The sequence below is a fragment of the Pteropus vampyrus genome, unplaced genomic scaffold (assembly GCF_000151845.1).
Source record: "Pteropus vampyrus isolate Shadow unplaced genomic scaffold, Pvam_2.0 Scaffold5, whole genome shotgun sequence".
Lineage (NCBI taxonomy): Eukaryota > Metazoa > Chordata > Mammalia > Chiroptera > Pteropodidae > Pteropus > Pteropus vampyrus.
The window spans coordinates 7,233,725-7,258,379 of record NW_011888786.1 but is presented as its reverse complement, the minus strand read 5'-3'; the positions used below and the strand labels follow the sequence as shown (position 1 = coordinate 7,258,379).

General features: G+C 36.9%; 1 protein-coding gene across 4 annotated transcripts in view; it reads left to right on the top strand.

The window, feature by feature from the left end:
* The window catches only part of PPARGC1A (PPARG coactivator 1 alpha), a 609,551-nt gene that overhangs the window by 570,086 nt on the left and 14,810 nt on the right, over positions 1-24,655 (top strand). For all 4 annotated transcript variants that reach the window (XM_011365225.2, XM_011365217.2, XM_011365230.2 and 1 more), the window contains 8 exons: positions 2,606-2,800; positions 4,575-4,697; positions 5,567-5,771; positions 9,794-9,839; positions 9,949-10,022; positions 21,854-22,769; positions 23,361-23,465; positions 23,611-23,731. In XM_011365225.2, coding sequence (XP_011363527.1) covers positions 2,606-2,800; positions 4,575-4,697; positions 5,567-5,771; positions 9,794-9,839; positions 9,949-10,022; positions 21,854-22,769; positions 23,361-23,465; positions 23,611-23,731 — 1,785 coding nt within the window. The remainder of the gene's footprint in view (positions 1-2,605; positions 2,801-4,574; positions 4,698-5,566; positions 5,772-9,793; positions 9,840-9,948; positions 10,023-21,853; positions 22,770-23,360; positions 23,466-23,610; positions 23,732-24,655) is intronic.

Below are 24,655 nucleotides of genomic sequence, written 5' to 3'. Positions count from 1 at the left end.
AAAAAAAAACTAGTTAATTTAAGTGTTCTTTGTCATTTTTACTTGACTGGAATTATTGCAGTTTGTTTACAGTAGGGATGAAACTAAGGTGCTATTGTGTTATGTGATTGAAAGCAAATAGAGGCTTGTAGTATTGCTGAGAATCCAAACACAAAATTTAAATCGGGGTAAACACAATTGCTCATTTACTGGTAAACATTCTTAACTAATATTCTTGAGCTATTTTTAAACTTGAAATAAGCCTTTATGAAAATTGGGATACCTGGAAAAAAGTGCAGTTTACTGAAAGTGTGTGTGTGTGTGTGTGTGTGTGTGTGTGTGTGTGTGTGTGTGTGCTTGAGATACTTCAAAATTATTTCTAATAGATAACATGGAGATACTTATATTAATATAAATTTCATGATTTGGGAGATATTTAAAATCATATATATTTGACTTAATTATAATTTTTATTCAGAACAGTTTAATAACCTGACTTGGTTTTTTGGTATGTGAGGGAATCTAATTAAAAAAAAAAAAGATATTGGAATCTTTGGATACCAAATTATAATCCTTGACAGCATATAAAGAAAAATCATTTCAGTATCTTTATTATTAAAATTACATGGACATTGTCCAGAATAATTGAGGGGAAGAGAGGAACACCAGTAAGGTTTTGTGATTGAACTGAACAATTTGAATTTTAAGGAATTGGTCAGTTTATGGAAGGAAGTGGTGCCATTTTGAAATTAATGTTTTTTTTCCTTCTGATTAGGAATTACCTTCTGCATTAGTTTTAAAACTTATACATTGTCACTCCATTCTGTGTTCCTCAATCCACTTGACTCACAATGTCAATTCCAGGGGCATTAGGGAGATGCAGTATGCAAGTGTTAAAAAATGCCCAGTAAAGGCCTCTGTGAGTAGCAAACAGCTCTTCTTGGCTTCTTGAATACAAAGGAGAAAGAAATCTGTAGTTTTCCTCCTGGAATAGAGGCTGATCAGTGATGAGGGAAAACAATTTTTATGTGGAAATAGAATGCATACGTGATAAAAGCCTGCCTAATTTCTCTAGTAATACAATTTGATTTTCTGATTAGCTGTCTTATTCTGTGATTCTTGTAATTTTGTCAGGTCAATTAACTGGAGTTCAGTCCTAGAGAGAAAGGAAGTGTGGGCACTGCTAGCTTCATTAGATGTCAGCAGCTTAGGTGCATTTCGTAATAGAATCTGTGTGGGATAATTTAGCTATTGTTAATGTCATAGTGTACAGAACTTTAAAAAAAGACATGTGAAACAGGTCATTGGACAAAGAATGTGAAGAGCTAAAAGAAGGGAAATAAAGCGATACACACAACAATTTTCTAGGAAATAAATGCAGAACAATGAATTATTCAGCGAGTAATCGATGACTATGCTGTGTGCCCAGCATTGGTCACCCATGTGCATAAAATATAGCACATTGCCCAGTAAGCAAGGTGCATAAGCTACAATTTGAGAGATCTTGAAAGTTTTTGTACAGACTACTGAAATAAATAATATCTTGTACAGTAAACTGTTTACAGGTTCTTCCCTTCCACTGGAGTATTATTGGAGAGGCAGAGTTTTGTCTTATTTCTCTTTGTGTCTTCAACACCTAGCGTGGCCCTAACATAGAGTAAGTGTTCAAAAATATTTGTGGAATGAATAAGTGAAGATTAGCTTTCCAAGTATGTGTTGGTGACAATGAGTGTGGGAGGTGGGAAAATGAGTGACAATATGTTTGCAGGAGCCCCTGTTAGAAGTGACGTTGAACTGAAGTAGTGCCCTTGGCCGTGAGAAATGAATATATTTAATAGACATTACAAAATAAACCTCTAAGTAGTGACTGACCAGATAAAGAGGACTCAAGGTAGTTCCAGAGTTAAGGTCTGAAGAATTGTTACTCAAACATGAGAAGTCAAGAGAAATAGCAGTTCTGTTGTCAGGGTTCTTGAAGTCTAAATTTTGGAGAAGAGGGAGCTATTATCAAGTATAAATATCCAGTAGGCAGTTATAGATTTATGACTAAAGTTGGGAGAGTTGTCAGAGAGAGAAATAAATGACTATGGAGTGTTCTGTGATAAAATTATAATTGAAACCATGAAAGTATATAGTTTCTCTTGGTATAGTTTGTTTCCAGTAGTATTCAAATAAGAGGGTTCTAACATTTTGCCAGGTGTGCTGCATTGGAGATTGAAACACTGTCTGTGAAGATGAAATAGATGATGGTTAAAATCCTCTCAAGTCCTGAGATTCTCTAAATCATCTCTTTTAGTTGGGGAAACAAGACAAACATGTGGAAAATGACTGTGAACAAGACAGAATCATATACAGCAGTTTTAAGCACTGACATAAATTGCTAAATTGGATAGCTCGGCAATCAGAGGTTGGTACAGTAGAGATATTAATTGATTGTGTGTTTCAGACCAAAAGTGAAATTTGGAATTTGAGGGAGATGTGATTTTGTATTCTGGCATGGACACCCAAAATTTCACGTACAGTTTACTCATTTGGCTAAACATGTCCAGTCTGCACTGATTAATAGTATTGCCCATCTCCCAGTGTCAACTCACTCACGTCTTCGTCTGTTTTTCTGTTTTTGCAGAAGATAGATGAAGAGAATGAGGCGAACTTGCTAGCAGTCCTCACAGAGACACTGGACAGTCTCCCTGTGGATGAAGACGGATTGCCCTCATTTGATGCACTGACAGATGGAGATGTGACCACTGAGAATGAGGCTAGTCCTTCCTCCATGCCTGACGGCACCCCTCCGCCTCAGGAGGCAGAAGAGCCGTCTCTAGTAAGAACCCTTCCTACTGTTTAACAGGAATTGGAGTTGCCTCTGGCTACCCGCTGCATGGGTATGATGTAGTAACAATAAGGTCTGGATTTTTGATTTAGACTGATGCCAAAACAGTCCCCAACTTGGAGTTGCAGATTCTGTGATTCTATGCTTAAAAATATTGATAATACAGTCTCTCTGTGATCTTACTTCATTTTTTAAACTATCTTTTGTGTGTATATGTGTGTACTTTTATATCTTAGTATTATTTATGTTCATGGTAGCAATTTGGAAAATGTAGGCAACTAAAAAGAATTCACCTGTAATTTCAAATAACCTCAAATACACGAAATGATTGAATTCTACTCTTTTATTAAGATATAGCATCAGTATGTTTGTGAATTTTAAATGCATTCACTATTTTTAATGGTTGCATAGTATTTTATTATTTGAAGATGTCTTTGTTTATTGAGTAATCCCTATGGTTGGATATTTAGTCATTTTCTCCTGTTTTTTACTGTCATAAATTGTATAATAACTGACATTTATAGTTTTATTCTTATGAAAACAATTCTAGAAATAAAATGTAGATCAAGGGGTATATAATATTTTAAGCCTTTGAATCCATAATTGTTATGAAGATTGAAAAATAATAGCACATTTGCAACCTAAGGTACCTGAATTTATGGTAAACAATGAAGGGTGAGTTTGTTGGTAGTGAAGAGTGAATTTTCTTTTTGGTGCAGTGCTTGACCAGAATTTTATTAGTTCTAAGACACAGTTTTACCTTCTCATCTGTGGTAGCCATTTGTCATTTGCAATAAATCTGATGTAAGAGCATACAATGTAAATTAGGGAATGCCATCCTCCAAACTTTAATAATGTCCTTGACGTGCCATTTAGAAGCTGTTTGTCTCCCATCTCTAAATTTTTAAATATTAAAAGCACTCCTTGTAAAAGCACTACTTTTTTCTTCTGCCTTTTGAAATTTCTGATCTAGAATAAGATATCTCATGAGTAATTGTTACTTATTCCCCAATTTCTTTATTTGTCAATATTGCTGACTAGGACTCTTGATTTCTTTACATTGACACCAGATGACTTTTATCCACACACTTGGTTCAACTGGGAGGTATTGTTGACCTAGAGTCATACTAAGTAAGTGTCTAATCAGGGAGGTCCTGAAAGGTCCTCGAGTCAAATGAAGAAACAGGGATCCAGAGACAGTAAATACTTTGCTTGAGCCAGAACCCACATCTCCTGACCCTATTTACAAATCCTCTTCAGTGACAGCCACTCTTTTATCCCAAATATTCTTTGAATCAGTAAAGTTTTTTACTTGGTTGTGCAACATGATTCAAAACATCACAGAATATTTTACTTATTGCCACTTGATTCAGTGGGTTATTGAGAGGAAAAAGTCCATATATTACCTCCCTACTCCCCAAGTCCTCATTTAGCAAGTCAGCTTTTTCACATAGTAGTGACTTGGAAGTCCTTTTAGGAAGATCTTTTTGCCTAATTTTATCTAAAAGAAAGATTAAGGCGGACAATATTTTCAAATATAGGAAAAGGAAATACTTTCACAATTGGCAGTGCGATGTCAAACTTTTTCTTACTTTTTTAAAATTACCTTTCCTTTAGTGTCTTTGTGCTAAGATATAATTAAAGAGTAATAGAATTACTTTTTATGATCATAATTTATTTTAAGTTTAAAGTTTTGTAACTTATTCCAGTGCTTAGAAGATGCATAACTTTTTTTTACTTTTTCCCTTCTCCGATATGTTTCTAGCTTAAGAAGCTGTTACTGGCACCGGCCAACACTCAGCTAAGTTATAATGAATGCAGTGGTCTCAGTACCCAGAACCATGCAAACCATAATCACAGGATCAGAACAAACCCTGCAGTTGTTAAGGTACAGATGTAAGCTTTTTAATACAGAAGGAAAAGTAACAAAGGGTTTTCGCTTGAAGCTGTAAAACAATCGATAGTTTTATTTATATGTGTTAATTCAGCTGGGATCCTGCAGTTGCTTCATCACGGCGAAACACATTATGAAATGCGTTTCCAAAAGCAACACTCCAGCTACTTTAAACTAGAAAATGTTCATTTACGCTTTGTCTTTGGACAGTTGGAATGGAAGTTCTACCGTCTGTTACTCCTTGCCCATTTATTAATATATGCAGTAATGTGGGCTACAATTTAATTTGCCGATAGGCTGGTATTATCTATGAGTGACTTTAAGATGCAGGATTGCCATTTTGCCAGCTGTCTAACCTGAGAAAGATTGCTCTGGAATCACTGCAAAAGATCTATCTCTGCCATTAATTGGATGGAATGCTGGCAATGACATAATTCGGTTAGCGGGCTGTATTAAACAATGTTTGTCTTGCCATTCACTGTGAGTGAAAACGGAGCGTTAAGGGGTACTTAAGAGAATTGTGAATACTGGGCTCCAGCAATCAGTGGCAAATTAAGGTTTAAACCAGCTTATTTTTTTTTTTTTATTCACCGTAAAGGCGCTGTAGGGTCTTGTTAGTTACATGTTGCTGAGTAAGAACATTGAAATGTAGGAGAAATGAAATAAAAAGCTGCATAAATGTCATTTAGGAATTTTAAATGTAATTTTCTTTCCTTGTTCTGCAAACAATTATTCACAGCTCATAGATCTAGTACACTTAGACTGAACACTTCATTGAAAATCCCATCTCTTCAGAAAACCTATATCCATTCTGATAAGGTTCAGTTCACTAATTTTAGCTTTCTTTATGCCTTGTTTTTAAGACCGAGAATTCATGGAGCAATAAAGCGAAGAGCATTTGTCAACAGCAAAAGCCGCAAAGACGTCCCTGCTCAGAGCTTCTCAAGTATCTGACCACAAACGATGACCCTCCTCACGCTAAACCCACAGAGACCAGGAACAGCAGCAGAGACAAATGCACCTCCAAAAAGAAGTCCCACACACAGTCACAGTCGCAACATTTACAAGGTAGGCTGGGGAGCGAAACGCACTCTGTGGGTGAGGGAGCTGTAGGTAAAGCCAACACGCACCGAGCTCACGATGCCCAAACTTCGGGCTTCCGTTCCGGTGGTGCCTGTTTGGATAGAGAAGTCAGCACTTTATTATAGATGGGGAAAAAAAATCCTTCCTTGGACACAGGTTGAACATATCCTATTCAGCTGATGTGCGGCCTAATTCACAATCACCAAAAGATACCTGAAATGTAAGCTTGGGTGGAGGGGGGTGACCGTTGAAGTGGGGGCATCGCAACACCAGAGGAAGTGAACATGAACTCTGAAATGCTGAGATAATTGAAGTTCTGAACAAACCGGGCTAGGCAACTTATTAAACAGCTTTGATTTTTTTCCCCTTTCAAACATGGAAAAAATGAGGCATCGCTGATTGCCATATATACCTTAAGAAATAGTAAATAATAATTACGCAGCCTCCCCTGATTATTAAGTGCATTCTTTTTCTTTCTCTCTCTGTTTCTTTTAGAGTACATATTAAGCTCCCAGATTTTATTTTGTAAATAAAGATTGGGAAATTTCTTGAATTTTTACGTGCTTTCTATTTTTAAAAACTATCGCCTAGATTACACGAAACGCCTAGGTTGATTTTTATTATCTCCATACATTACTAGAAGACTGGAGCTTCTGAGGCAGATCAGGGTGATTTGGGGAAGAACTCTCTTGGCAGAGCAAGAATTTTCTTTCTTTTTGGCTCTTTCTCTCAAAATATTCTAGTCTGAGAGGCCCAAAGAGAGCGTGATGAAAATTACTGTAGCTTTAAGACATTCGTTTTCACGTGAACACAGCCTCTAACCTTGTAGCGCCAGTAGGCCTCTGCTAAAAGAGCAGTTATAAACATCCACCTCTTTTTTTCCCTTTTGTTTTCCCAACTTCCCCTTCCAGCTGCAGACTGGTAGTCCCTGGGCCTTGTTTTGAACCATGATTATTTCACACAGGTATGCCGTTGCTGCTGCTTTTCATAAGTATTTTCTTTCCCAGTGTTTCGAATTTCCCTCTCTCATCACTACCTCACCATAGGCCCAGAATTTTCAGGAAGCTTCCTTTAATATTTTATATTGGCTCTCAGTTAGATTGTCCTGGTGGCTGTCTCAAAAATCACTGTCCGTCCCTTTCCAGCAGTTCAGGGAAATGTATTCTCGAAATGAGTCGAATGCATTCTCTTGGCTTGCTTAGCCCTGATAGGCCCCTCATACCCACTCGCTGGCAGAGTTTGTCTCAGAGCAGAGCTGGACATGCTGTGGGACTCGTGGCTGTCGAAAGCCTCAGGTGAAGGAAAGCCAGCTGGGCTTGCTCTAGTGAGTGAACTGAAGAATTCACTGAGCTATTCTCTACCTCATGTTCATCATGTGTCGATGTTTTTGGAGGTGAATTCGAAGTCTCAGGCTCAGTAAAACCTTGTAGTCAGTGAACTCAGTCCAGCAGCACATGTTTTAAAGATTTTTTTTTAAACTTTAATTGGTCCTTTTGGATTTTGAGGCTTTAAAAAAAATTTTTTTTTTAATTTGCTTACCCCAGAAAATTACTGTGAACTGTTACGAACCGTAGCAGGTGAAGAATTAAATTGGCCTATGGAAGAATATTCTTTAGAAGAGACCTGCTGCATTTTATTTATTTGGTTTTTTTTTAGGTTTATGTCTGTGGTGGGGCATAAAAAGCTTATCCCAGAACAAAGCCATTTGCTCCCCCCATCCCTCCACCCCCCAAAATTCTGTAGTTATTAAAGGCCTGAAAGAAAATAAACATGTCTGGCTGTTAATAACTAACAGGAAATAAATGCTCGGTTTCAGGGATTATTTAAATTATTATTCAAAATTTAAAATTCTAAACTATATGAATTATTGAATTTTTAGCTAAGAGGATCTACTGATGTTACCTTCATGTATTGTAATTTTTTCTCACTGAGCTTTATGTCTGCTCTTTGTAACATTGTGGGGTCAGGTTCTTTTAGGTTCCTTAGGATAATGGTCTGACCTTTGGCCCATGTTGGTATCTCACTTATTTGTTTACCCATTCATTTGTTGATGAATTCATTCATCAAGAATACCATGATTTGCATGAAAAAGATGCATTCCTGCCCTCAAGGATCATAGAGTCTGTGTCTACCAGTCATTTGAATGGGTGTGGGTTAAACTCTGAGTGAACAAAATCAGTGTCCCTGTAGCGGTGTCTTTTGTGAGTATGGGCTTTTTCAGGGATTAGGATCTGAATGTGGTTGGGGGCTATACCCTTCCTAAGGCCCTCATTTCCTGTTTGCCTTCTCTCCCATTAAATATGGCCACTGCCTTCTCCTGTCCTTCCATTGTCCTTGGCCTTACCTGTACCCAACTTTCAGAATTTTGAGAGTCTTCCTTTGAGCATTTCAGGTACCCTACCCTACACCTTAAAACTAGAATTCCAGTGACTGATTTTCAGTGTACATTTATTGTGTGAGATAGCACATAGTTCATATCTGGTGACATATTCTACAGAACTTGTTTGCATTATCCTAATTATTAGTTGAGCACTGCAAAAGTTGATAAAGTTCCTTCATAAGTGTGTTCTTTTTGAAAGGCTCATTATATCAGACATACTAAAAAAATTAATGTAAACCCAGTTCATTTATCTGTGTATATGAAAAAGCCAATCAATCAATGTACCTAATTTGTAGAAGACAGCAGAGCTTCATATTACTGGATGCACACTGGATGGATGATAAACCATTCCTTTGCTTAAAAACTAAATCTAAGCCTACAAATTAAATATGTAAATACTATTTATCCAAGTAAAGTACCTAATTTCAGCCTAATTTGGACATAAATATTATTTTCACATTTCAAAGGACCTTAATTACTGGGGTTGATTAATTTACTTTAATATCTATTGGTTGCAGTTCCTTTTGATAATAGGAGAAAGGAAATATATTCTGGGCTGCCTCTACCAGTAACTAGTTTTATGGCCTTGGAAATATCATTTAGCATCTCTAAAGAGTTTTCTCAGGTTTTTCATCCATAAAATAAGGAAGTTTATTCTAAAGATGTTTTTGGTTTCATGTCTATGATTTTCATTTCATAAACGACTATCTCTTGACCTTTCGAAAGTAGTTATTTTACTGAGAAAAAAACTGACATAAACCCACATACGTACAAATATATCTTTATAGATAAGCATATATATACATAATATGTGGATATATATCCCAAGGGCATTTCTCATGTTTCCCCCTCCTTCTGTTCAAAATACAAGACTGCCAAAGTGAAGCAATTGGAATTTGGGCGTGAGAAGAGTCTTATTCCCCCTTAATAATTGGGAAATGCCTTCTGTAGGAGGGAGAATTTAGGGAGCATAAAAGGAAGTAGATGAGCTTTCTTTACAAGTGTATAAGTCTCTCAACTGACAAACATAGTATGTTACTTTAGTTGTCTAACAGATCTGGAGATCTGAACCCCTTTTAAGCCATTTGGGTCAATGTCGACAATTTGCCATAATCTCTCAATTAATTTTTAGTGAATTAGAATGGTTATTGAGTGAGTGAGTTTTGGCCTCATAGAAATAATCTATTCTCAGGCTAGATATAAAATTATACATGTTAGGAGAAAAATCAACTGAATATTCATAACGTTCTGTCATCTTGTAGTTACTCTGCTGTTTTCTTGTCTAAACAAACCGTGTACTGTATTCCAAATTAAAATAGAACACATTATTTCTCTCTGATGGTATGATGCAAAATTTTGAATTCTTAACAGGGATGCTACATTTCTTTTTTGGAAAATTCTGTTTTTATATGTTTTTTGAATGATAATTTCCTGATGCAAATGTTGTTTGGAGTTTTTTTTTTTTTTTTTAGCATAATGGACTGTTGTCTGACTTTGATCCAATATTCAGGGATTTTCTTACTTTCATTTTCCAGTTTCCAGTTTCCAACCTGACTGTAGTAGAAAGAAAACAAATCTAAGAAAAACACTCAATATTTCATAATTAGTTTCCTTTTTTTTCCTTTAGCCAAACCAACAACTTTATCTCTTCCTCTGACCCCAGAGTCACCAAAGTAAGTATTAAGAAATGTAACGATTTTCAGAAAGGGAAGGGGGTTCTAATACATTTGGCTACAGCAACTCCATTTCAGTTTGTTTTTATAAATGTGCCATATCTTCCAGTGACACCAAGGGTTCCCCATTTGAGAACAAGACTATTGAACGAACCTTAAGTGTGGAACTCTCTGGAACTGCAGGTAAGCCTTACATTTCACTTGGAGCTCTGTGTGTGTGTGTGTGTGTGTGTGTGTGTGTGTGTGTGTGTGTGTGTGTGTGTGTAATATATATTAAATAATAGGGTGTATTCTTTCTATGATTAATGAAATTAACTGAGAACTAACAACATTGTGTATGAAGTTATTTATCAATGTTTCTAGTCGTTTATTTATTTTTTTTCAAGAGAAGACATTTACTGTGGATCAGACTTGGGCCAGACTCTCTGATGAATATATATTACTGCTTTGGATCCTCAAATAACCCTATTTCTGATTAACACACTAAAACTTGAGTAGGAGGAGAAATGAGCATTTACTGATCTCCCACTCAATACATGTGCCAGGCATATAAGTGGTTTTGGCTAATTTCACAAGACCTCGTAAGGATGGCAGTAGTTTTCTCGTTTTTAAGCTGAGGAAATGAGGTTCAGAGATGTTAAATAACTTTCCCACGATCGCAGAGCAAGAAAGCAAGGAGCAAAGGTTTGAAGCCAGGTTCTCAGTGCTTCACTTGGAACATTTTCTGACTCTCCTTTATACTTAACAGTATAATGCTCTCCTGTATAGTGTTACTGTTTTAATATCTTTTCAGCAAAGAAGAAAAATGAAAATATACTCATTTACCAAAAAAGTTCTAATATGTTTTTAAACAAGAGCAATTTTCATCATCGTTTGGGCTTCCGAACTTATTTAGGCAGTCTTTATCTCACATAGTGAAGTAGAATGAGCATTAATAACTTGGACTGACCTTTGAGAAACTTATCAATCTGAAGAGTTCCAAAGTAGACTTCCGAGTTGGTTGCAAATGGTGTCTTGGCACCGAGTGCTTTAGGTTTAGGTACTTGAATTCCACCAGAAAGTGCATCTTAGGATGTCTGAACAAGAAGTTCCTTGGCTCTGGTCATTGCTGATAAGGGTAAAGGAACTGTAAGCGAAACAAGATGCTTTCAACCAGAACCGTGGTGCCCACGCACACCATGGTCATTGTTGCTAAGTTTAATTTCACACTTTGAGTTTGCTAAATTACCTCCTTTTGTAAGGTTCATTGCATGATCGCATGATTTGGTAAAGCAGTGGAGTAGTTAATTTTATGGTATTTATATATATTTTATATGTGCGTGTGTGTATGTAGACAAACATGTACATATATGTACAAATATATCTTTATATACATACATACATATACACACATATGTTTGCTTATAAGCATGTACATAATATCATTTCTTAAATAAATTATAATTTGCATATATGATTATAAGTTACTCTCGTGTGTATATATTATAAGCTGTAGAGGCCTTCTTAGCGGACCAATGAGAACGTGTATTTGGTGGTTTATCTAAAAAGTTGATTTAAGTATATACTATTTCATTGTTTGCTTTTGCTTAAAATATATAAATATACATTAAATATCAAATTTTTGGTAGGAGGCAGAGACCTTTACCTAACTTAAGTGTGCTAACTCGAGATTCGTTCATCCATCTGGCACACACCTCACTAGTAATGCATCATAAATGGTCTCCAATTTTTGTTTCTTACTCTTTAAAAGAAAAGAATTAAAGGCATTTACGTGGTAGTCATAGTATAGGATCATTCTAGATTTTTAGGATTTTCACGTAAATCAAATCATAATCCACCACGTTTCCTCAGTTTTCCAACAGCACCCATCTACAAGTAATTTGACAGCCTTTCTTTTAGTGATGTACCTTTATTGGGTCTTTTTATATAAATAAGTTTTTTTTTAACTTAGATTTTATTAATTTACACAATATTTTATTCTTTTACTTAATTTTAGTCACCAGTGTAATGGCATTAACTGGTTTGGGAAAATACACTTCTGCAGCTTACAGTAGCAAGGTCACGGAAAGGAATCTATTAACTAGGAGTGTTCAGAATGCTGCCAGTATTAGTTCCTCTGTGTTAGTGAGGGTTGAGAAAGTTTCCACGGTATATACCAAAACCAAGTTTTCTATTAAAGAAAACATTTTTGATTTTTCTCTGATTATAATAAAATTTACTGTAACAATGTCATTAATATAAACTAGTGGAAAAGTTATTCATAGGTCTAAAGTGAAAAAATATCCATAACATTGTTTTCTATGTATATTTTTAAACATCTGTGACCATTTTGTGTGTGTGTGTGTGTGTGTGAATTTTGCACCTTGATTTTTAGTTAACATTTTAATAAGAAATTTTTGTATTATTACAGGCCTTTGTTAGCAGGCTTTTAGCATGCCGTATAACAGTTTGAGTAGGTATATCAAAGTTTACTTCATCATACTCCTCCTGTTACACATTTAGGTTGTTTTAAAGTAGTACCATTTTGAAATAGCACTGCAGTGGAAATCATTGTTCATAAATTTTATCTTATTTTCTCAAATAAATTTCTAGTAGTTATGAATACTGAATATAAGGATATAAATATCTTGGGGCTTTTTGATATATAGTGCCACATTATTTTCTGAAATTGGATATTTCCATTTACAGTCCTATTAGCACTCTATGGATAAGCTTGCTTTATTTCATTCTTGCTAGCACTGGATGTATTCATTTTTGAAATGTTTTGCTAATTTATGTATATGAACATGTCATTTAAATAATTCTTCTATTAGTGAGATTATGTTGTTATTTAAAAAGCACTTATTTATATTTTCTTTATGCCATAAGTTTTAATATTTATCTGATTAATGGACATCTGATTTTAAATAATTTAGTTAAATTTTGATAGATTAAGAGCCTACACTGTTGAAAAGCAGGTAGAGATTTATAGAAAATACTTTTTTAATATTTAGAATCTTTAGAAATATAGACAGTGGATTTATTTCTGTCAGTGAACCAGAATTCACCTCACTAGTTTAAATCCCTTTTTCTTGGTGCTTTGAAAGATTATTGAGTAAAACAAAAATCAATTTAACAACATATTCTTAATACCTGCTCTATGCTTACAGTATAATAGGTCTTGGTAGATGGATGTATAGCAAGTGTCAGACATAGAGGCTGATCCATGTAAAGCATGGAGCATAGTACCTGGCCCATAGTAGGTGCTAAATTAATGTTCTTGTGTTTAAGATGTTGGCTTATAGGCTATTGGGAGAAAAGAACACATTGTATAAGAAGCATGAAACATTATTATTTATAATGTTTTGCTACCTCCTAAGAAAGGTGGACAAAAGTGGTTTTAAGTTTGTTGAGCATGGTGCTTGTAAGTGTGAAGATGCAAATTAGAGAAGCTGAAGTAGGGCCAAATTGCTTTACATAAGAGAAGGAATTTAGAGCTATAAAGAAACAAGGGAATGAGGAAGAACTTGGAGGATGCTCAAGGAGGCTGGAAAGACTCTTTGGAAATTGCCTGGAGGATGATGTATAGAGAAGAAGATTGGTGGAGGAGAGGAGGGTTTTTTTTTTTTTTTGTAGAGATATTGTGGGTTTGAAATATGTGATGTTTATGATCTCTATTTTCTCTAAAAATCTTGAGTAAAATGTGTTGTGTAGTAGTATTTGGAGGATATGACCAACACTGATTGTGCCTCAAGAGATTCACCAAAGGGAGAAAAGAAATTATTAAAGGGAACCCTGTAACATGATGTCAAGTTAAATACAATGATTACACAGAAGATTGAAAAGAATTATAAAACCCTTTAAGATCAGGAACAAGATAAGGTTGTCTGCTCTCACCATGCTTATTCAGTACAGTGTTGGAAGTCCTAGCTAGAGCAATCAGACAAGAGAAAGAAATAAAAGGCATCTAAATTGGGAATGAAGAAGTCAAATTGTCACTTTTTGTAGATAATGTGATTCTCTTTATAGAAAACCCTAAAGACTCCACCAAATAACTATTAGAAACAATAAACAAATACTTTTTAAGTTGCAGGATACACAATCAATGTACAAAAATCTATAGCATTCCTATATAGTAACAATGAAATTTCAGAAAAAGAAATGAAAACAACAACAACAACGACAACAACAATTCCTTTTGCAATTGCAACAAAAAGGCAGTTCAGGACTGAAAGAATTATTAAGACAATACCATTATGCAGTGAATGACAGAGGTGATCCATGGAAATGAGTTTGAAAGAGATTGAACTCTCCACAGGCTGACCTGACTTGGGGAGCCTTAAGGGAGAAAATTCTGTGTATCGAATTTTGAAATATACAGGTGGGAAGGGGGAGAAGATATTGATGGAGCAGAAGCAAGAAGGCAGCAAATCAAGGGGATGTTTAGGTAAGAAGGAATTTTGCATGGACAGTGAAATCAACAAGGAACTGTCCAAAATAAAACGCATACTTTCCTCCTTCATCTTTTAATTGCTAAGACTCTTCTATACCCTTAATCTTTTCTAGATCTCAGATTCCTGAATTTTAAGTCCTGTTTATATTTCACAATGAAATTACTGTCTGACTCAAAGAACTAAATTATAGGTTGAAACATAAAATCTCCAGTATCAACTATTTTTGACATAAAAAAATGGCAATTTCTTGTGGTTTAACCTGAACTAATACACTTTATAAGCAGCAACGCTCCAAACAAAAGTAATTTATTATGACTTTTAAAAAACAGTCAGTGTAGCTTAGTGAAGTTGGGCAGAACCTTGTTTCTGATTTTGGACAAACCCAAGTTCAAATTCTGGATCTACCCTCATTTAGCTGTATGGCTTTTGGTTTATTTAAATAACTTCTGTGAGACTCAGGATCCTTATACATCAAATGAAGATAATAAATTGTACCTGCATCTCATTGAGTCACCATAAGGATTAAATTAAATAAAACATGAAAAAGTTTTAGTTTAGTATCAGCATATATGTGTTCAATAAGTATTAGCTATTTAACTACTGATACTATGTTAACTTCATTTACTGAGGCCATTGTACCTTGCTGCTTATCTTTTTAACTTTTGATTATCTTACCTGTTCCCTTTTATTGACTTTAATGTTATCTGTTCTTTGGCACACTCATATGTAAAAGTATATATTCTTTTTGTGGCAAACCCTATTAACTCTCCATGAAACTGAACGTCTACTACTTTTGATGTGGGTGTGAGATTTACCAAATCAAGGTAGAAAAATCTCCTCCCTGATATTCTCTCTACAATAGCTGTATATAGTTTTACTACAAATTCTGGAGGTTAGGCACATCCCCAATAGGCACTTTACGTATGTATATTATCTTTTTGATTCTCCGCCCATTTAATTGTTAAGGAAAAGCTGTATGTTGATTCTAGCTCTGTGGAGGTGCATGGGTTCAAAGGCAGGTCTGTTTGACTAGAGATTATATCTCTTTCCTGAAGCCTGAATTTTAAAGATAGTAGTCGACATCTGTTATGTTAAGAAATGTTAGGCTTCATTTCACTTGCCAAGTGTCATTGTTTGGTATTGGCTGCCAGGAGCATTGTGTTGAGAAAGATTCTAAGGCCAAGTCCATACTCAGTAGGAATATCATGATCAGTTAGTGATGTCTGCCATAGATGCAGCATTGGGGGAGGACAGGGTAGAAACAGCATTCATGTTGTTGATTTGTTGATCCTTGGTCTAGATGCTTAATCTGTTTGTTCGTGAGAGAGGAATTGTACCAAGTCGTTGCCTAAGCCTTTTTGGTGTCTTCTTTTTCTTTACTCTCACAAATTTTAGAGAAATTTTCTGAACATTTCGGAGGAAATGTGAAGAGTCAACAAAATTCTAAGACCTCCAGAATAATCGCTCTGTCCCATCTGCAGAGTCTCTGGAAAACAGGAGGAATAAGATAGGAAGTTTGCTTTATTAGGTGTTGCCAGCTGGTCTGACTTTGTGATTGTCCTAAACTAGCTCATTTTGACTGATAAAAAAAAAAAGCTTTTACAGGTGTAAAAACTAATTTGATTTCAAAATAGCTGTTAGTAAAGCAAGAAGAGAGAAAAGAGGATGCTCTTTTGGCAGAAGGCATTAAATCTATTATTGCATATGGAGGTTTTCAGAGCACTAGAATTTTTGTTTCTGAAACTGGAATGGCAAAGCAGTGTCAGCTCAGCAAGATGATGGTATTAACCACAAGACATGAAGGAATTTGGTTAGGGACCAAAATGACTTACCCCAGAATTTCATATATATGTATATGTATATGTGAATTGTTTTATTGTTATTACTATAAAAGTAATAAAAAGCAATATAACTATTTTATAACTAATTAGGGAAATGAGAAAAGCAAAATAATCAGCAATCTCATCACCCTAGCACATAGTGTTAGCAATTTTTTCCTCCATTGATATATTTTTCTCCCCATGGTTTTGATGAGAGTGGACGTGTGATTTAGTGTCATTTATTTTTCACTAATGTTTTCCCTCAGTTTTGTTTGGCAATTTTTCAAAGTGCTTTAAAAAATGGACTCGTTCTTTAAAAAATACTCTACTTATTAACCAATCAATTTGTAACATTTTTTCTTATAATTTTTTTTGGACTTCCCATTTCATAGTACATTGTTCTGGATGGAATATTGAAAAACAGCATACATTTGCTGTACCTTTTTGGTATATACTCTTTTAAGGGAAATAGACCAAAGCAAAATATGAACAGTAGTTGGTAATTTTAAAAGGAAAACCATAGTGTCAGAGAACTAGAAAGTGATTTTGACAGGTCATATAATCCATTCTTGTGCCTGAAGAATCCAAGGGAGACCCAACAAATTCTCCTTATAGCCGTTGCAATGTTTGGCAACTCTTACTGTCAGGAATTTTTTCCACATTTGAAACATATCCTTCGTTTTCTATTTTTAATCTCATTCTTCTCAACCCAACGTCTGGAAAGATAATTCCTTTGTTCTTCGGTTTTCTCTTCTGAACATGATACTATCCAGTTTCTTTTAAGCCAAGGATGCAATTTCCTTTCCCACATTAGTTTGTGGGGATGGGGGAGGCGTAAACACCTGGAAAGCCAGGTGCCCCTCACCCACATCCTGCTCCCCTCTCCTGCCCTAGCTCTGTGGGAAAGGGCACTGGAGCCAACTGATAATATCTTCGTCTTCCGTGAACAAGAGATGGGGAATTCGTTACATGTCATAATAATGTTCTGAAGCTTTTCTGTAAGGCCAGTTTGTTATAAGAATACTTAAAAAGCAATAAAGGCAAGGGTACGCTCAGCCAGAGAAAGGTGTGGGAGGCCACTCTGTGTCAACCATTAACACTTTGGTTGCTGGCTCTTGTGGAGTTCCAGTGATTTCTGGAGCAGGTGGTGGTAGGTGGAAGGTACTGGAGGAGCTTTTCTCAATGAAATATCTTAACAACTGGTGTAGCGCTAAGAGCTCATTCTGAGTGAGCATCAGCATTTCTTATACCCTCTTGACACCCACTCTAAGTTCTTGAGGCCAAAAATATGGGAGTAGGACAAGTCATACACCTCTCTTTGCCCAGTCTTTTTTTATCCTTTTCTTTTCTTTTCTTTTTACTTTTTTGGTGAGTTTTTTAAGTAAGTTAAAACTCTTCTTATTGTTTTTCCTTAGGAACTCTCTGAATTGGCATGCAACATAAGAAAAATTTTGCCATCAAATAAACTGCAAAGCAAGTCACAGATTTAGCAGTAGACTTTGTAAAATTTATAAACTATCAAAAAAAAAAAAAAGATCCTGCTGAAATTATTGAGTGGATAGGGGAGCACAAAAAACAGAGCAGAAGAGTCACCATTTACCAGAGTCATTCAATTAAACAAAGAAGCCCAAAAGAGAACTCCTCAAAGAAAATCGTTTTACAGCACATAATGAAACACAAAACAAAACAAAACTTGTCTCTGACTTTTTTTTAAATAAAAGGGCTGTTTAAAAAGATGACTGTAGAGTGTGTACCACTTCTCCCGGATTTGCCGTGCAGAAGTGCATAAGTGTGAGTGATGTAGAGGTACTTGTTTATTATAGAGCACATTTCAATGCAGTAATCATAAATATTGCTAAGGTTGTGCTCTGTTGAAATATGACCTACATACTCTTGATTGTTTGTGTTACGTGATTTGTCTGACACCCATTACATTCTGGGTAATAGCAGCCATTTGTTGCTCTGCACAGCAGGCTCTTTTGACAAAAGAAAATAGGCAGCAATAAAAAAGCTATAGTCTGAATTACATTCTGCACAGCGCTTCACTGCTGAGAGTTTGTGCAAGTGTGTTAACAATGCTCTGAACTGCCTCTTGTCAGCCTTCAGCCTGTAATGGCCATCTGTCCTCACATAAATCTGTCAAAACCTGCTAAGTTCAAGAGAGAGCACGGAATATACCTTGTACTGTCAACACCAAAATGTACACATTTCCCAGAAAATCAACACACAGGAAATAATCCGGAGGTTATGGGAGGCATTAGCATTGTTGGTTTAGGCTTGTGGGATGAAATTGAGAGTCTGGCGATTAGTGGGATGATGAGCAAAGGTAGTGGCTTTGGGGATTGGTATTGACTGCCCTCCTACCCCAAGGGAAAAAAAATCTGGGTAGGAGAGATGGAGTTAGAGAAATCCAATTAGATCAGGTGCAGCAAGGGGTACCCTGTCCCATCAGCAGCTCTTAAAAGTTTGACACACTGTGTTAAAAGAAAAAAAAAAATGCTTTTTGCACTGTTGTTTTGCTCTGCGTCTCAACTATCTCTGGAAATGGATTTTCAATTAGGCACTGGTGGTTCAAAGTATTGTGATTCCTGAGAATTCTTAGTCCTACTTAGAGGTATTGTCCGATTAAAGACATTTCAGTAAGTGGTAGAAAGTTCAGGGAGTTATCTGGATTATTTTCTCCTACCCACTGATCCTAAAATAACTTCTACCCACTAAGCGGTTATTCTTTATTTGTTTTAATAAGTAGTGCCAACGGAAATGGACAGCCCTGATATTTTCACTCACGGGGTATATGTGGTTATCTCAGAGTTTCTGTAGATTTTAAGTCCATATACAAGAAAATATACTTACTTCGAATTTTAAAGAATTGTTTCTGTATCAAAAATAACTGTGACATCCTTGGAGCTGAGTTCCTGACACACCAGTACTTGATGTAGCATCCAGCACACAGTAGGCATTCAGAGAATGTCTGTTCAATGGCCACCGGCTGTCCAATATGTAAAGGAGGTGAAAGGCTTTGTTTTTAACTCAAAGAAACTACAATTGGGGTGTCGCCATTCCCAAGAGCAACTTGAGAATCAGTTATTTAAGTGATAATGAGCTTAGGTACTAGGGCGAGGGTTTCAAATGTTCAAGACTAAAAAGAATTTCTATATTTAAAATCCCTAGATAGCGGAGCTATTTTTAGAACTAGTCTCTCTTTAATAGTGGCCTAATTTGGTGTTTCTGAAGTTTAGGGTTTCTTTTCATAGGTCTAGAATGTCAGTCAAAATACATATACCTGAGTAAAAGGCAATGTGCCACATAGGCACTGTAGGACAGTGGCTCTCCATATGTGGTCTGTGACCCATCTCATTAAAAATGTTTAACCAGCTTCTCAAGTGATCCTTGGGCCATCGAAATGTGAGATCCACCCCTAAAGGAGAATCTAGAAAATAAAAATAAAAATGAGTAAAAAATTTTGCAAAACTAAGCCAAAGTGACATTCTACTAAGAGCTTATATAATGTATTTGGAGAGACGAGATATAATTCACATTCAAAAAAAGACAAACAAGAATATATAGCTATATCTGATAAGTATCAAGTGAGTAATCCTGGCAGTAAATTATTAGAAAAATAAAAACTACCTTAATTTGGAGTGTCATGAAAAGATTTATGGAGTTGGATTTCAGGATGCTGTATATCATTTCCCCCAATTCAATGGCTATGTCACTTGGAATATTTGACTGTTATTTACTCAACCAAGAGAGATTATTCATCATTATTTCTTTGAGCAGCTTGGCTTCTTATGAGAAATATTTGAAAACTTGTCATTAGTATCTTTAAATTTGTCGTAATGGTAATTGAAGGTAGTAGGTGGTAGAGATCAGTATGTGTCAATGGGCAGAGCAAAAGGTAAAGAACAAGGGGGAAAAAAAAAGAAAGAAAGAGAGAAGAAGTGATTGACCAGATAGGAATTTCTAAGACTGAATAGAAGACATTTATCTACGAAAGAAGGAAAAAAAGGGGGATGTGCCTCAGTGATGCAGATGATTTATTCAATAATGTCACCTCCCTATCATGTATAAGCAAAGAAGGTAGGCATACAGTAGGCTGCTAATAAAGGGAGACTTTTTCGAGACTCAAATGTGTCCCTCTCTTTGTGTTTTCATTTCCCCATCTTTCGGAACTTTTCTGGGATGGATTTCCAAAGTTAAACCACTTTGTATCTTGTCCCCTTTCTTCCCTCAATAAGGTGGAATTAGCCATGCATGATAATATTGCCAAGTATTGGTATAAGATATTTTATTTTAGGGAGAATATCAATTTCTTCCATGTCTTTAATGTAAAGTAGGAGAGAGAAGCAGCATTTTCCTGTTCATACTAAAAGTTCATGTGTCTTTCTGTGACCTACTTGGTTCTCTCTGAATAAATATATATAAAGTTTTTTTTTTTTCCAGCAAGGTAGGATTGCTCTGCCTTTCCTTAAAACATGCAGTTGCCTTAAGTCTAACCCCAGGCTTGCTAGCAGACTTCAAGTTCTTTTCTGCTGAATAGCATTCACCCATCGTCCTAAATAGAAAGTGTATTGTAAACTAAAATGTTCCCTTGTAAGCATAAAGTCATTTGAACTCCAGCCTTCCCTCATTCAAAGTTCCTTGGGCTCTAAAGCCACATCACAATTATTCTTCCTTGGTGTAGGAATGAGTAGCATTTACTTGGGGGTGAAACTTAATGGAGGCAACAACACTTCACAGACTCTCCCACAATGACTCCTGATGGAATTTTGTGCCCTTCTCTAGAAAAGCACAGAATGCAACCACTGATGGATTCTCCCCCTTCTTCCTTTATTTTAAAAATATTTTTAATTAGCTAGTTACCAAAGCTTGGATTCGTTTCAATTCTTCAGCCTCATAACCTGCCCTAATGTTATGCTCTAAATAAAATGGTCCCCTGGCACTGCAATATTTCGTGTTACTGTTCATTTAGGTTTCTGTAGCAGAACCATATTTTAGACAGAATGTATTAGTTATGCTTACAAGAATGTATTATACCTACATTAGCCATGGTTTACTAAGTTAATGAACTGTGGAGACGAAGAATCATTGCCATCAAGTTGTAGAGTTGTCTCGTTCCCTGCATTCGTATGTCATATTTTACTGAACTTACTTTGAAGTTGCCTGTATCCTCCCACCCTGCCCTGTTTTTGCTGTCATTTCATGCACTTGTTTTCAAGCTGCCTGACTTTGACTCCACGGGTACATTTCTTGGATAAAAAGACCCTGAGCCACTTGCATCCTTGACAGTGTTCTTTGCAGACACATGCTACCAAAGCTATTCTGTGAGTCCCCTGAGTCCCACCGCGTTAATTTTCCGTAACACAGATGATATGATGCCCTTGAAAATGTGAACTTTGGTGTTGCTTGGTGCCATGGAGGGTGGGAGGGATGCGTTAATGTTTCCTGGGAAGCAGAATCTGTTAGCATGACCATTTGAAATACAAAATATCATGACTCTCACTGTTGTCTGTCATCGTAGATCCATCTTTTCTTGGTGATAGAAGCTTAGGGGAAGAGAGTCGCTTTTTCAGGTCTTGTCATGAATTCAGTTTTTCTTTTTCACTCAGTTTTAATCATTGTCTGAAACCTTGGAAAAGTTAAGAAAATTTATTCTGGCATTTAAGAACATTACCTCTGTTTCTTCTCTCTTTCTCCACCCACCCCCCTTTTTCTTCTACTTCTTCTTTTTTTTTTTTTTTTCCTCCTTCTTTTGCTTCAGGCCTAACTCCACCCACAACTCCTCCTCATAAAGCCAACCAAGACAACCCTTTCAGGGCTTCTCCAAAGCTGAAGTCCTCTTGCAAGACTGTGGTACCTCCACCATCAAAGAAGCCCCGGTACAGCGAATCTCCTGGTACCCAAGGCAATAACTCCACCAAGAAAGGGCCCGAGCAGTCTGAGTTGTATGCACAACTCAGCAAGACCTCAGTGCTCACCAGTGGACACGAGGAAAGGAAGGCCAAGCGGCCCAGTCTACGGCTGTTTGGTGACCATGACTATTGTCAGTCACTCAATTCCAAAACGGAAATACTCATTAATATATCACAGGAGCTCCAAGACTCTAGACAACTAGAATATAAAGATGCTTCCTCCAGTTGGCAGGGGCAGATTTGTTCTTCCACAGATTCAGACAAGTGCTACATGAGAGAGACTTTGGAGGTGAGCAAGCAGGTCTCTCCTTGCAGCACCAGAAAACAGCTCCAAGACCAGGAAATCCGAGCTGAGCTGAACAAGCACTTCGGTCATCCCAGTCAAGCTGTTTTTGACGACAAAGCAGACAAGACCAGAGAACTGAGGGACAGTGATTTCAGTAACGAACAATTCTCCAAACTACCTATGTTTATAAATTCAGGACTCGCCATGGATGGCCTGTTTGATGACAGCGAAGATGAAAGTGATAAACTGAACTACCCTTGGGATGGCACGCAATCCTATTCATTGTTCGATGTGTCGCCTTCCTGCTCTTCTTTTAACTCTCCATGTAGAGATTCCGTGTCACCACCCAAATCCTTATTTTCTCAAAGACCCCAAAGGATGCGCTCTCGTTCAAGGTCCTTTTCTCGACACAGGTCGTGTTCCCGATCACCATATTCCAGGTCAAGATCAAGATCCCCAGGCAGTAGATCCTCTTCAAGGTAAACCTTGTCAAAACCCAACCAAAGCCTAAGATGTTCCCAGGAAGTAAACAAAAACAAAAACAAAAACAAAAACAAAAACAAAAACAAAAACAGAAAAAAACATTCAAAACCCACAGGCAGCCTGGCCCCTCGCCACTGCATTTCTGATGCCACAGAACTAATGAGATTGTTGCTACACATATATTGCACTTCATCTTCCTTTAAATCTGTTGGCCTTGAGCACAGTGCCTTGAGCCAGTCAGATCAGAGAGAGCAATTTGTAAGAAACTTGCTCATCTAACTTTTTCCATTACCTGGAGAGCTGCCCTGTGCCAGGGTAGTTGAGATCCATGTGAGATAAAGCTGACAGTGTACCAGACTGGTGCTCGGCGTTAACATCAATAAGAGACGCTGGAGAGAACACATCACTCCCAGAACTCTAAGCCGACTAGACGATCAGAAACTGTCACTGGGAACTCTTCCTCATAGCTAGGAAGAAAAAAGCCGGTTTATATAACACAGTGTTGCATGGGATGTTCAGTCGTGCCGAGCGACCGGGGGTTAAGTGGCAGTTGCGAATGTCCTTTTTGTTTTTCTCCTTTCTCCCAGATCTTGCTACTACTATGAGTCAAGCCACTGCAGACACCGTTCACACCGAAATTCTCCCCTGTGCTCGAGATCACGTTCAAGATCGCCCTACAGCCGTAGGCCCAGGTAACGATGTGTCATTTTCCTCGGGCTCTTCTCATTTCTACGTTTCAATGACAAGACGTTACCTAAAACCCTACCCCTCCCCAGTTTATTGTTCATTTCGCTTTGTGCAATTGGGTTGACTTAATGAGGAAGTTATGTTTCTCAGGTATGACAGCTACGAGGAATATCAGCACGAAAGGCTGAAGAAGGAAGAATACCGCAGAGAGTATGAGAAGCGAGAATCTGAAAGGGCCAAACAGAGGGAGAGGCAGAGGCAGAAGGCAATTGTAAGCAGCTCGTAGCTAACTTTCATTTTAAAGGAGGGTTTCTTTTTTATTTTTCTTTTCTTTTCCTTTTTTATTTTTTTGTGGATAAGAAAATTAGCTAAAGCTAAGGCTTTGTTAGAATATGCAATATTCAGCCTTTTGGAATTAAAATATCACTGAGTCCCTAATCTCTCTTAACACAGATTATTGGAAAACCAAACGTTAAGTTGTATAATTGTCATTCATCTTGAAGCTTGTTACTGTTTTCAAAAATGGAGGGAGCAGATATTTATTCCATCAAGTATTGGTTCCATCTGGTCAGATGATGACTTCTTACTGTTCTCTGCTGCTCTTTTCTCTGAGTGGAAAATGAGGAGTATCACTGGTTCATCTTTTTGGTAGAAATGAGGATTGGATTGTCCATGAAGAGACTGGGTTCAAGTTAGATTTAAAGAAGGCAGTAGAGGAAGATTTGCTAAGAAAGCCACCATTTCTTACTTGTGCTGAGTCAACATCTAACTGGACAGTTGACATAGCCACATTTCTTATGAACTACTTTCCAGTAACCCATTATGTAACTTGACACCACTTACCACAGGGTATTATAGTCACTTGACATACAGACAGTATGGAAAGATCCAGGGTATGTTAAACTAGTTCATTCTTTGTGGGTCAGTACTTCTTCAGCAGCTGCCTACCAATGGGTAGACTTTACCCAAACTCCTTCCCATTGCTTATCAACCTAGACCCTGGAGGCAAATATGAGTCACTTCAGTTGTCAGCATCCAGTACTGGCCCATGGCAGACATTTCTAGTCAATTATGGCACTATTTCCCACCAAGCCTTCGTTGCGTCGTAGGGAGTTCCCTGACAGGGTGCTCCAGGGAGCCATGGCTAAGCCATTGAGCATGGTGCTGCTTTTGTGCATTGCAGCAGCTGCCTCTC